The sequence below is a fragment of the Canis aureus genome, chromosome 4 (assembly GCF_053574225.1).
Source record: "Canis aureus isolate CA01 chromosome 4, VMU_Caureus_v.1.0, whole genome shotgun sequence".
NCBI classification, from domain to species: domain Eukaryota; kingdom Metazoa; phylum Chordata; class Mammalia; order Carnivora; family Canidae; genus Canis; species Canis aureus.
Genome location: NC_135614.1, coordinates 64299630 through 64312237, shown reverse-complemented (window position 1 = coordinate 64312237; position 12608 = coordinate 64299630). Strand labels below are relative to the sequence as shown.

Sequence of the window (12608 nt, the reverse complement as noted above, 5' to 3'; positions counted from 1 at the left end):
ACTCTTGTTTTATATATCTAGAAAAGAACTCCACCCTTCCTTTCCACCACCCCCTACCATCTCTCTGGCCTTCAAAGCTGGGTTTGTATCACAACAAATCACACCCTCTCAATAAGCTTCCCACTGGATTAAGAATTGTGTTGTATTCACTTTTAACAATATTTTTAAATGATTGGTCAACAAAGATTATTTTATGTATGTCAAAGTCCCAGAAAATAAAAAAAACTAGTGACACAAAGGATTTAACTGAAGAAAGTTTAGTAAAGAGACTGTTTACAGAGGTGTTTGAAGAACTGACAAAAGATGGTGGCGCACCTAAGGACAAACAATAGTGAGAAGAAACATCTGAATCAACAGTAGGAAGAGAAGCCATTACCACTCTTAGGCCTGAGGAGGTAGCAATGTCAGGTTGACTGGGAACTCTAGCTATGGGAGAGGGGCTGTTGGGTAGGAGCTGGGACATAGGAAGAGGAATGCAGCTAGAGCCAAAATTGAAACCCAGACAGGAGGAAGCAGGAAAAATAAATACCCCTTCTTTTCCTCCCACCCTCTAATGTCTTAACCCAGCCCACTCATTGGCCAAGTCCAAATGGCAGAATTAAATCTCCTGGGAAATAGGGTTAAGACATACAATAACAGGAAAAAAAAAAAAAAAAACACAACGTAATCCTGAAAGGCACATATTTATTGGGAACATATTATGTGTGAGATCTTGTGCCAAAACTTTGCATGCATTATTTCACTTTAATCTAAAAAAAAAAAAGGACAATTTTAGAATGGTTATCCATATATTAGAGGTGAAGAAACCAAAATGATAAGAGATTAATTTGTCTAAAGTGTGATGACTAGTAAATGGCAAAGCCTGTGCTCAGCTTAGATCTCTGATCTCAAATATCATTCTGTGAAATAATATGCCATATAGTCTATCAAAATGCTAGTCCATTTCTTTCTTGCTCAACTCTCTGAATGTTAGAGCCACATATAATTGTCTAAAAGACTTTGATAAGGACCTAATTAATGATGTGTCTGATATTTTCATGACTTTTTGGTATATAATGAAATTAGTTGATGTCCCACCCTACATTAATCATAACTCAAAATAAGACTGTTTCTCTGGATATTAAGAATATACAGAATTGAATTATATGTCTCTCTTCCCTAGAAACATTTTAGTTAGCCTAAAAGCAAGGTGTCTTCCTTTGTGACTTTTTTCAGTTAGGATTTCCTATTCAAAATGAAGTCTAGGAGCACCTGTGTGGCTCAGTAGGTTAAGCATCTGCCTTTGGCTCAGGTCATGATCCCAGCACCCAAAAACACCACAAAACAAAATGAAGTCCAGTGAGGTGATGGCTGAATATGGAAATCAGACACTTACCGATGACAAAAAAATGACTTCCAGGGGCATACAATGGACTGTCAGAATTACTGAAGATGGTGAAACTCTTTAGTCATTATGATATTTGTAAAGGTAGCAGTAAATTTATAGGATGTTTGTTTAATAAATAGGCACTGAGAGTAGCAATGAAATATGTATGTTTAACTAGTGCCTGTTTTTCTTCCCTGCTGTTGTGATGCTGTTTTGATGTGTAAACTCTTGTGCCACAGCTTATAACTGTTGAGTTTACTTCCTTAAAAGGATGCTCCTCTGCCCATGCTCTTCCACCTCCAACCCAACAAACTTCCTATTAGATTTAGAACTTGCTTAATTTTCATATGCCCCTTAAAATATCTTATAAAGTAGCTCATGTTTAAAACATATCCAGAAAATTGGGGATCAAAATGCTTTTATTTACCTACACAATCCTTCTGTTGTATGAAACACAAAATAGTGTATTTGAATTCATTTTTAAAAATTGAGATGAAAGATATTTGGAATTGTTGCCACAATACTAAAATCAGAATACATTGCCTATACAGAGTGGTCTGTGACTGGAGAATTGTATTCATTCTCAAAGCAAGTACAGAAGAGTATCAAGAGATGTAAATGAGCTGAATATATTCCTGTCAAGATTACTGAGTTTCTTTTAGCTCTTCTGTTGTACCAGCTCTGCTGAAGTCTCCAGGCCTTTGCATAAGCAGTTACTCACACTTCTTGCTTACCCTCAAGTCCCCACAAGAGCATCATTTCCAAGAAACCCACTGGGATAAATTGGTCCTCCTCCCCCAGAAATATGTAAGTCCCTACCATGTTTGCTTTTATACCACATGATATGGTAATTAAATATCTAACTTCTGTCTTTCCAGCTTGCTATATGCTCTGTGAGGGTAGAGTTTATTATCCTTAGTATCTAAGCATAATAGGCACTTGAAAATTTGTTATTGAATGAATCCCAAAAGATATAGACAAACTCATAAAATACTTAAGAAATCAGATTGTCTCTTCTAACTGTATCCTCACCTAGAAAATATAAATATATATATATATTAGATATGCATATGCATATCTAATTGAATGAAAGACACCATCAATTGAATAATGCATCATTATTTTATTCACTCCTAAGGAAAAAAAGTGCTGCCAATCCAATTATAACTGTTAGATTGTTAGATACCTCCTAGTTTCAGAGATATTAAAAAGTGGGAAAATGTGTATCTGAAAGTTACAAACATAGCATACTACTATAAATCTACCTGCTAATTTTCTATCATATTTCTTTGTATTTTAAAAACCTGCATCATAAAATTTCAAACATACTTCTAGATACAAATGACACTCTTTTGGATACAACGATATGAATGAACATTGTCCCTCTCCTTGGTTTTTTTTCTGTCTCATGCAGGGGATAATTGCTCCTCTGTCATCAGCAGCCTCACTAGATCCCAAGAATGAGATACTCTGAATACTCTGCCTCAGAAGAAATGTGACAATAAAGTAATCAAAATGTTCCAGTTGCACAGGATCAATGACTAGTTTTGGCAAACCCTAAATTTATGTCGTAAATGGTGATTAGTGCTAGAGTTATACAGATATAAACGGACCTAGTTTTTACCGAAAGTCTTCAATTTAAAAGGAAACAATTTAAAAGGAAAATGAAAAAGTCAACTAAGTTTCTTTTTTTTAAGATTTTATTTATTCATGAGAAACACAGAGAGAGGCAGAGACATAGGCAGAGGGAGAAGCAGGCTCCCCGTGGGGAGCATGATGCAGGACTTGATCCCATAACCCTAGAATCATGACCTGAGCCAAAGGCAGATGCTCAACCACTGAGCCATCCAGGCACCCCAAAAGTCAATTAAGTCTTAAAAGGAAATTAAATATAGCACTGGTTGGTACTAAGAATTCACTTGATGTGCAAAAACATTAATATTGTTTTATCTGAATAGATTTCTATAAAAAACAAATGAGAAAGCTAATTTTTAAAATCACTATAATTAAAATAAATAAATAAATAATAAAATAAAATCACTATAATTCAAATAACTCAGATAAAAATAATAACTCATATTAAAAGTGACATATAAACTCATATAAAAGTGTTTTTTATATAAATTATATGAGATCTGCTGAAATAAATACAAATTCTTAAATTTGAGTAGGATACCTAGATCACATTAGAATGTCCAATGATTACAATAAATGGATTGCATATTTTATTATAAATCCTATAGTCTTAATATGAATTAAAAATTACAATATACTTTCAAAATTATTTTGCTGGCTATAACCTTACTTTGCCTTATACTAAAATTCGAAAACACATGGGTATTAATCAGTCCTTCAAATTACACATTTTATTGTAATATTATTGGTAAAATGATCCTGTATAGGGATACACACAAACAGAAACACACCCAATGCATGCACACTTTTTTTTTTTCATTTCCTTAAACATCGTTTACGTTAGCAGTAACTTACTTAACTTCTAAAATATCCGTTCTTTTCCATTTTTATTCATTATGATGATAGGCTACTCTTGGCTAATTGCACATTTCTATCCTTCATTGCCAGATCATGCTGCCTGAATCTTGACATGATTCAAAGGGGTAAAAGAAATCTACAAAAGCCCTTCCAGCTCCATGATTTTGGGTTTGTGAATTCCATATTGAAAGATTCTAAAAACAGGAAGCGTTTAGTTTTCCCTCATTTACTATCAAAACAGCTAACCTGCATAGCTTAATCATTGTATTTATATCCTTAGTTATTGCAGGGAATGAAAAGGTCTTCTCCTAATCAAGAAGCACCTTTCATTGTTTTTTTTTTAATTTATTTTATTTAATTAATTTATTTATTTATTCTTTTCATAAATTTATTTTTTATTGGTGTTAATTTGCCAACATATAGAATAACACCCAGTGCTCATCCCATCAAGTGCCCCCCTCAGTGCCCGTCACCCAGTCACCCCCACCCCCGCCCACCTCCCCTTCCTCCACCCCTAGTTCATTTCCCAGATTTAGGAGTCTCTCATGTTCTGTCTCCCTCCCTGACACTTTTGTTGATAAGATTTTGTTTATTTGATAGGAGGTTTTTTATTGTTTTGCGACAATTGCAAGTAAGTATTTTTAATCACAGGAACCTTAGATAGTAACAGTACAAGTTCCTTCAAAACAAAAACAACAACTTTCCCTTTTCCCTTCTCCCCTTTTCCCTGAATTAGCTGCATAGTTCTTCCAGTTGTCCACTTAGCTTTACTTATGGAGGTCACATGGGCATCTTTGTACAATGTGAGGTTAGCACATTCTCTTTACATAAATGATTGCATCTGTATTAGATATTCATAATCACAGCTCTGGCTTATTTTGCAAAGTTCATTTTCTAAACAGGCATAATAAAACTGTCATTATACATTATTTACAACATTTTAAGATCTTTTCCTTAGTAAGATGTGTTTAAAATAATTATTTTTCTCATCCAAGCATGGGTATCTCAAAAATTGAAATAGGTTTTTAGAAACTCACTGTAAAAGTAATCTGCTCTTTAAAATTTCAGTAATTTTATAAAACAGTGTTTTCCTAATTCTAAGATGCCTGTGATAGACAAGTTAAAAACTTTGCATTAAAGGAGAACTAACGATTACGCATTCTTTCATATAATAACTATGCTTATATATCCAACAGTTGCTGTACTGGGTTTCAGGAATACAGACAAATAAAATGTAGTCTCTGGCCTTAAGAGGCTCACAGTCTGAAAAAGACAACAGACAAGCAAAGAAAAAATGATGGGAGGAGCTTCCAACATGCTCTAAGCAGAGGAAAAAAAAATATTAGTATGTGTTGCAAGAAATTTAACTCTTGCAAAAAAAAAATACTAGAGAAAGAATATTTATACATCCCCTACTGTGTGCTAAGCCAGGGTATTCAAACAAGATTTCCATTTTTCTGGAGCCCGTACCCCTACTGCTGTCATACAAACCATTTCTATATAATAGGAAGAATTGTATTCCAGTTCACCAATGAGGTACATGAATTCATGCACTAGGGCTGACCTAAGGTTTCCCTGGAGAAGAGATGCCAGTATAAATAATGGTACCAAACAGATTATCCATCAGTCAACTTTATTGAATCAGTTATTTTTCTAAGGCTGAATAATTATGTTCATGTTAAAGTGAGTCCTTTCCCCTTGCTTTGTCTGATCCAGATTTCTAGCTTCAGGTCAGGCATTCTTAGAGATACACCACAGTATCTCACATGTTTATAGAACTCTACAGTTTACAAAGTATCATAATCTCATTAGAACCTTATAAGGGTTCTACAGTTTACAAAGTATCATAATCTCATTAGAACCTTATAAGGGTTATCAAATGAGAGTGGAAGGGCAAATAATCTAATTTACAACGTAGAATGAAAAGTTCAGGTTTGTAGATGTTAGGGGGCTTATCTAAAGTTGCTATAATCTAGCTAGAAAGATCAAGACTCATGACTGCTGACTCTTGGTGTGCAATTATTAAACTTGGTATTGATCTTTTACCACTGCAGTGGGCCTAAGGAACAATCAAATTCAAAAGGTACTATGAAAAATTGAAAGTAAATGTGATAGGCTCATATTATGAGTAGTGTTTTACTTTTTTAAAAATATTTTTACATCATAATGAGACAATTTTAATTATTGAATTCAATATTCTTAAGTAAAAGGAACAGCATTTCTAAGAGACTAAGGGCTGCCAAAAGTTAGAGTAAAAACAATTGACAGGGTAAGAATTACAGTCCAGGATGTTTGACTTCTAGCCCAGTTCTCTTTTTGAGACACTGAAATTATATCAAATAAATATTCTTAATTCTAGAGAGATTAATATAAATAAAATAGGAAAATATAAAGCTACTGATATAAATTCTATTTTCAGAGAGCCAGTAAGTAAATATAAAATTATAATTTAAAGTAACAGCTAAATCATGTTTTTTTTTCCTCATGATTTTGTGTATTTTGGTAAAGAATGAAAATGCTGCATACTGCTATTACATAACTGCTATAACTACAGCAGTTTTAAAATAGGATTACTTCTTACATACCATTATTAAGTGAACCATAGCTGATTACAAAATCATGACTTAAGAACTCTGTGATGATGTTCATATAGCTGCCACACTTTACACCTGATTCACTAAGCTTATCGTTGATACGTAAGTGCCTACTATGTGCAAAGGACTTTTCAAGATTCAGTGGAAGAATGAGGGTGAATCCACCAAGAGCTGAATACGAAAGAAAAAACTAATATTCCAATTAATATAATGCATGATTTCAAATGTGAGATAATATTTAAGCTAGTGCTTAAAAAGAAGTAGGATTTATGTCCTACTCTCACAAGAGTGAGAGGCAGTGACATTTTAAGCAGAGAGAATGGCAGAGTTAAGGGCAACAAGTAGACAGTTCCCAGGATATACGGGGAACAAAGATTACTCCTGTGGAATATAGGATGCTGGAGGGCCCAAGTGGAAAATAATGTTTGTAAGGCAAAATCATGGAGGCCTTGAATGCTAGAGAATTGAATTTTAATTAGTAGGGAATGAGAACTCCAAATAACTCCAAATAAAAATGTAATTAGTCTGGAAACAGTAAGTTACCACACAAAATCTGGGAGAAAACATCTGATTGTTCAACAGTAAGTTACAATTACTAAAAAATCGTTCCATTTCAGATCAAATAGTAATTCTATGAAAAATTTTGTAGTATGTTCAATCACTGAAGCCCATTTATGTTTAAAAAGACAGCTTAGGGGGATCCCTGGGTGGCTCAGCAGTTTAGCGCCTCCCGTAGGCCCAGGGCGTGATCCTGGAGACCCAGGATCAAGTGCCACATCAGGCTCCCTGCATGAAGCCTGCTTCTCTCTCTGCCTCTCTCTCTCTGTCATGAATAAATAAATAAAGTCTTAAAAAAAAAAAAAAAAGACAGCTCAAAGTAGTTTACCCTATGATTTAAATAAACTTTTTAAAAGAACCACAGAATTAACAGTTAATGGGGGTTTCCCACAGGTTTTAAAGTGTAGAAATATGTGCATAGTTTTCTAAAGTAGAATACTGGATTCTTCTCAAGGATTGTAATGGTGACCTAGACTGGACGGAAGGAAAACTATGTTGAATGGAGGAATATAAAGATTTTTTTAAAAGTAATGAAAGCAAGAAAGGGACTGTGCTTTTCAGATCCTCTGTTAGTTCCTAAACTGTGTGTCTTTAACTAGTAAAAGTGACAAGAAGTGGCAGTGAATGACAGCACATAATTTGTGATTGCAGAGATGATTTTGAGCATCCGTAATATAGTTTGCAGCACTGGATAGAGGAGAGGGTGTGGAGTTAAGCAGGTCTGAATTTAAAAGCTGGTTATGTGCTCTTGAATTCATTTATTTCCCCGTAATTCATTTTCTAATCCACAAAATGAGGATAACAAATATTTACAGAAGAGGATTAGAAGAGTATAGGAAAGTACCTGGTGAATATTCAATAAATGATAGCTCTTCAATAAAAACTTAACCCTTGTTAAGATCCTACTGTATGCCTGCCATATCTGAATCTGTGGTTTTTAATCTTTGTCAGGCTTTGCAGAGAGGTAAATTCTACTTTAAAAAAAAGTGATCAAAAAAAAAATAAATAAATAAATAAAAAGTGATCAAGGAGCAACTCAAAGTATTTCTCTTCCCTAGTTATTAGTAAATGTCCTTTGGAGAAGCAACCCATCTTTACGCTTTAGTGCAATCAGTTCCTTACTCAAAAGTTACTGGGTTTTCTTGGAAGTGGAAGAAGGGGGCTTTTTCTATTCAGTGATCTTGTTAAGAGGCAATCCTCACTTTTCAACCTCTCGCCACCATAAAACGCCAAGAGATTTACAGATTTTCTTTAAATCCTGTTGGTCCTAGTAAATCAGACGTTCCCCACTTCCAGTACCCTCAGCTCTCAGCTAGACGTTAGCAGTGAGGGTCAGGCCCTAAGCTTTTGCGACCCAACCCCCAACCTAAGTATTTCACAGGCTACTGAGCTGCGTGAAGCGGAGACTGCCAATTTTGGATTCTGGGATTCCCAGGACACCAGGGCAAGCAACTGAGCGGTCCACCCAGGGGTAAATTCCCCAGACGGTTTCTTGTGTCTCTGGGGCCAGCGCTTTAACGTCTGGGGAAGTCGGTCGGTGCAGACACGGTGACTAAGCGCGGCAAACAGCTGGGCAGATTGCTCGGAGCCCAGACCCATCGAGACCCGTCGTTGTTAGAAACCGGTTCTGGAAATAGCAACTCCAGCAGGTGGGCAGCGTTGGGGTGCGGATAAGGCGAAAGCACGTTTTAGAACTTTGGGAGCAAGTGTGCACTTCTGAGAATTCCTTTTACTTCTAGTTAAGGTTTGAAACCGGATTTAGCCCAAGGGGAGAGAAGGTAAACAGCGGCAACTTCACGCATCTGGAAAAAACAACAACAACAACAAAAAACCAGTTTGCATTCACATAGTCCCCAGAGTCTGCACAAACAGGTTCGGTATTAACATAAAAGACCCGCCGCCGCCGCCTCCGAGCGCTTCCCCCCGCGGGTTTCCTCCGAACGCGCCTCGCGACGGCGACGACTACGCCTGCGCCCCGGGGGCCTGCGACCCCTCGACCCCGCCTACCCCGTGGGGACGTAAGACGTGCGCCGAGGGGCGGGCTGCGCGCTGCGCATGCGCTCTGCTGGCGGCCGCCCTGGGTCCGCGCTGGCGGCTGGAGCCTCGGAGAAGCCGGCTGCTCTGTCTCTCGCGGGGTCCGGCGCGGCGCGCGCGGAGACCAGGAAAAGAAGGGCCAGCGTAAGTGTTCCCGTCGGCCGCTTGAGTCAGAACTAGAGCATTTCCTTCCCGCCGGGCTAGTGCCTGCGGGGACGCGGGCCCCGCCCCCTCCCCGGCCCAGACCCGCTTTCCCCTCCCTGCCCCCCTCCCACTGGGGACCTCCTCGTGGCCTCGCGTTCTGCCTGTGAACACCGCCCCCCAACCCCACCCCCACCCCCACCCCCACCCGCCGCCGGCGTCATGAAGCTCGTGAGGAAGGACATTGAGAAAGACAATGCGGGCCAGGTGACCCTCGTCCCCGAGGAACCTGAGGATATGTGGCACACCTACAATCTAGTGCAGGTGGGCGACAGCTTGCGTGCCTCCACCATCCGCAAGGTGCAGACCGAGTCCTCCACGGGCAGCGTAGGGAGCAACCGGGTGCGCACTACGCTCACTCTCTGCGTGGAGGCCATCGATTTTGACTCTCAAGCCTGCCAGCTGCGGGTTAAGGGGACCAACATCCAAGAAAATGAGTATGTCAAGATGGGGGCTTACCACACCATCGAGCTGGAGCCCAACCGCCAGTTCACCCTGGCCAAGAAACAGTGGGACAGTGTGGTTCTGGAGCGCATTGAGCAGGCCTGTGACCCGGCCTGGAGTGCAGATGTGGCGGCTGTGGTCATGCAGGAAGGCCTCGCCCATATCTGCTTAGTCACTCCCAGCATGACCCTCACTCGGGCCAAGGTGGAGGTGAACATCCCTAGAAAACGGAAAGGCAACTGTTCGCAGCATGACCGGGCCCTGGAGCGATTCTATGAACAGGTGGTCCAGGCTATCCAGCGCCACATAAACTTCGATGTAGTGAAGTGCATCCTGGTGGCCAGCCCAGGATTTGTGAGGGAGCAGTTCTGCGACTACATGTTTCAACAAGCAGTGAAGACCGACAACAAACTGCTCCTGGAAAACCGGTCCAAGTTCCTTCAGGTAAAAAGTCTTCTCCAAGGATAATTAAGAGTGGGCAGAGGGATTTGTATAAAACTCCTCTTTAAGTTTTAGAACCGGGAAAAGTACAAGAGGACAAGGGGTTCACCGGACTGTGATTGTAAATGAGACAATGAAATGAAAAGAGAGTTGTTAAAAGGCCTTGTGTATCTAGTAAACTTTGCTTAAGTCCTCAAACCTATAAAGCCTCAGTTGTGCTTTTGGCTCTAGGTCATCGCAGGCTGATTAATGGGTACTCTCAGAGATTCTTTTGTCTAACTTTCATAATTATGATTCTAGGTACATGCCTCCTCTGGACACAAGTACTCCCTGAAAGAGGCCCTTTGTGACCCTTCTGTAGCTAGCCGCCTTTCAGACACTAAAGCTGCTGGGGAAGTAAAAGCCTTGGATGACTTCTATAAAATGTTACAACATGAACCTGACCGAGCTTTTTATGGACTCAAGCAGGTGGAGAAAGCCAATGAGGCTATGGCAATTGATACATTGCTCATCAGCGATGAGCTTTTCAGGCACCAGGATGTTGCTACCCGGAGCCGGTATGTGAAGTTGGTGGACAGTGTGAAAGAGAATGCAGGCACGGTTAGGATATTCTCTAGTCTTCATGTATCGGGAGAACAGCTCAGTCAGTTGACTGGAGTAGCTGCCATTCTCCGCTTCCCCGTCCCTGAACTCTCTGATCAAGAGGATGATTCTAGTTCTGAAGAAGATTAATGATTGGACCTTATAATTGAGACAAGCTGTGTCTCTGTTGTTACATTTTCTTAGCATCCTGACAAAAAGCTGCAAGGCACTTTGTGGTTCTTACAGTGATTTCTCATGTATTTGGGCACACTAGGTATCTTGTGATTGGCAGGATATGTGTTAAAACTAAACAATAAATTAAAATGAAATAATCTCCATCTACTACCATCTGTATTAATTAGAATAATTTTTGAAGAAATTATGAGTTATTTGCAGAGCTTGAAAACATATCTTGTATTTAATAAAAAAAAAATGGCTGTATATTCTTTGGGATAGATCATAAAATCCCAAATGTCATACTTTGAATAAGTTTTCCTTAGAAAAAGCTGTTTAATACTTCATTATCCTAATAAGTTTACATTATTTTAATTCTACATAGTGTTCTTGCACTGTTTAAGATCCCTTTACTCCATTTCTTCACTTTTTTTTTTTAATTTGCTATTTTAAAGGATGGCCAAATGATAGACTTTTCTAGAAGACAAATTTAAAATGTCCAAAGAGACTTGTTAAATCAGTCATGTTACAAGTAAACTCTTGGTAGGTTTTTTTTTTTTTTTTCCTACTATTAATCTTACTTGCTTTAGAGGACCCCTTAATCAGTTATTTTTAGATATAGACTTTTGATCTAGAGATTCTCAAGATAAGCTATTTGAGGTATCTTTATTTTTAAAATGCAGTTAAGATACATGATTTGCTTGTTGTGTGACTAGTGCTAAAGCTGAAAATATTCATTTCTGGGCTCCATTTATTTGCACTGCCACACTATGTATTATTTGGCTTATCCTAGATATATGTAGTGCTATCTTATATTTCTATGTGGCATTAGTTTGTGCTTGCACATTCTTATTGGACTCTCTACACCTTATTTTAAGATGTGAGAAGGTCTACTGAGAAAGTTTGATTAAGTTACATCATTAGTAGCATGTGGTAGTTGACTTGTACTCCAGTACTCTTTACTGTAATGAGGGAGTTTCTGCTAATACCTGAGTTTAAAATATTTTCATTCGGTATTTTGGATGTGCATTTTAAGGGGTAGGGAGGGATCCTTAGAATGGAATTGCATCCTTACTTTTTACAGACCTCAGTTTAGCAAAAGAATTAGGAAAGGCGTTATGAAGAAAGAGTGATAATCAGTTTGTAACACATTGGTACCTACTTCGAGTATAAATACTAAGTAAACTTTTGCTAATCCTTTCTGTTTCTGGGCATTTCTCCTGGGATAAGTGCCAGGTCTGGGGATTATTTTTTATAAATTTAACTAATCTGAGTTTATTTTAATCTGTAATTAGAAATAGACACTTCCATATACTTTAAAATCACATTTTTACATATCTACCTCTTAATCTAAAAATAGATTGTCATTTTATTATAAGTCCATGAATATTTAACTTTAAAATACTATGAAAAACATGTTATTAAATTATTTGGTAGGAGTATAGAAATGAAACTGAGATTCTTGACATTAGAACCTGATTGATAATGATTTGTATTCTCAGTAAGAATTTGGAGAGTTGGGGCATATATTACTCTCATAACTTATGCAGTACTGGTTATTCCTAGATCTGTTATCTACTGTGATAGAAACAAGGAGAAATAAAACCTATGCATAAATCTGACCAATACATTTTAGGTCATAGGTTCTCAAATTTAGCTGCTTGTTAGCCTGATCTTGCGAGCTTTGGAAATTCATTACCCAGACTAGATCCCAGACTCAG

The 12608-nt window shown here is 38.1% G+C and overlaps 2 protein-coding genes and 1 long non-coding RNA gene across 4 annotated transcripts in view; 2 read left to right on the top strand and 1 right to left on the bottom strand.

Moving 5' to 3' along the window:
* Window positions 1-12608, top strand: part of ITGA1 (integrin subunit alpha 1) — a 158156-nt gene that overhangs the window by 3257 nt on the left and 142291 nt on the right. The window lies entirely within an intron of this gene.
* LOC144312874 (uncharacterized) overlaps window positions 5476-12608 on the bottom strand; it is a 29761-nt gene continuing 22628 nt past the window's right edge. The window contains exons 1-2 of one of the 2 annotated variants that reach the window (XR_013378516.1): window positions 9019-9276; window positions 5476-8813 (exon numbers count right to left, since the gene is read on the bottom strand). This is a non-coding gene — a long non-coding RNA (uncharacterized LOC144312874). Of the gene's footprint in view, window positions 8814-9018; window positions 9277-12608 lie in introns of those variants that run through there. The other variant, XR_013378517.1, reaches the window with a different exon arrangement.
* On the top strand, window positions 9196-11045 carry PELO (pelota mRNA surveillance and ribosome rescue factor). Its single transcript, XM_077896009.1, has 2 exons — window positions 9196-10134; window positions 10432-11045. The coding sequence occupies exons 1-2, from the start codon at window positions 9409-9411 to the stop codon at window positions 10861-10863; spliced, it is 1158 nt and encodes a 385-aa protein (XP_077752135.1). The 5' UTR covers window positions 9196-9408; the 3' UTR covers window positions 10864-11045.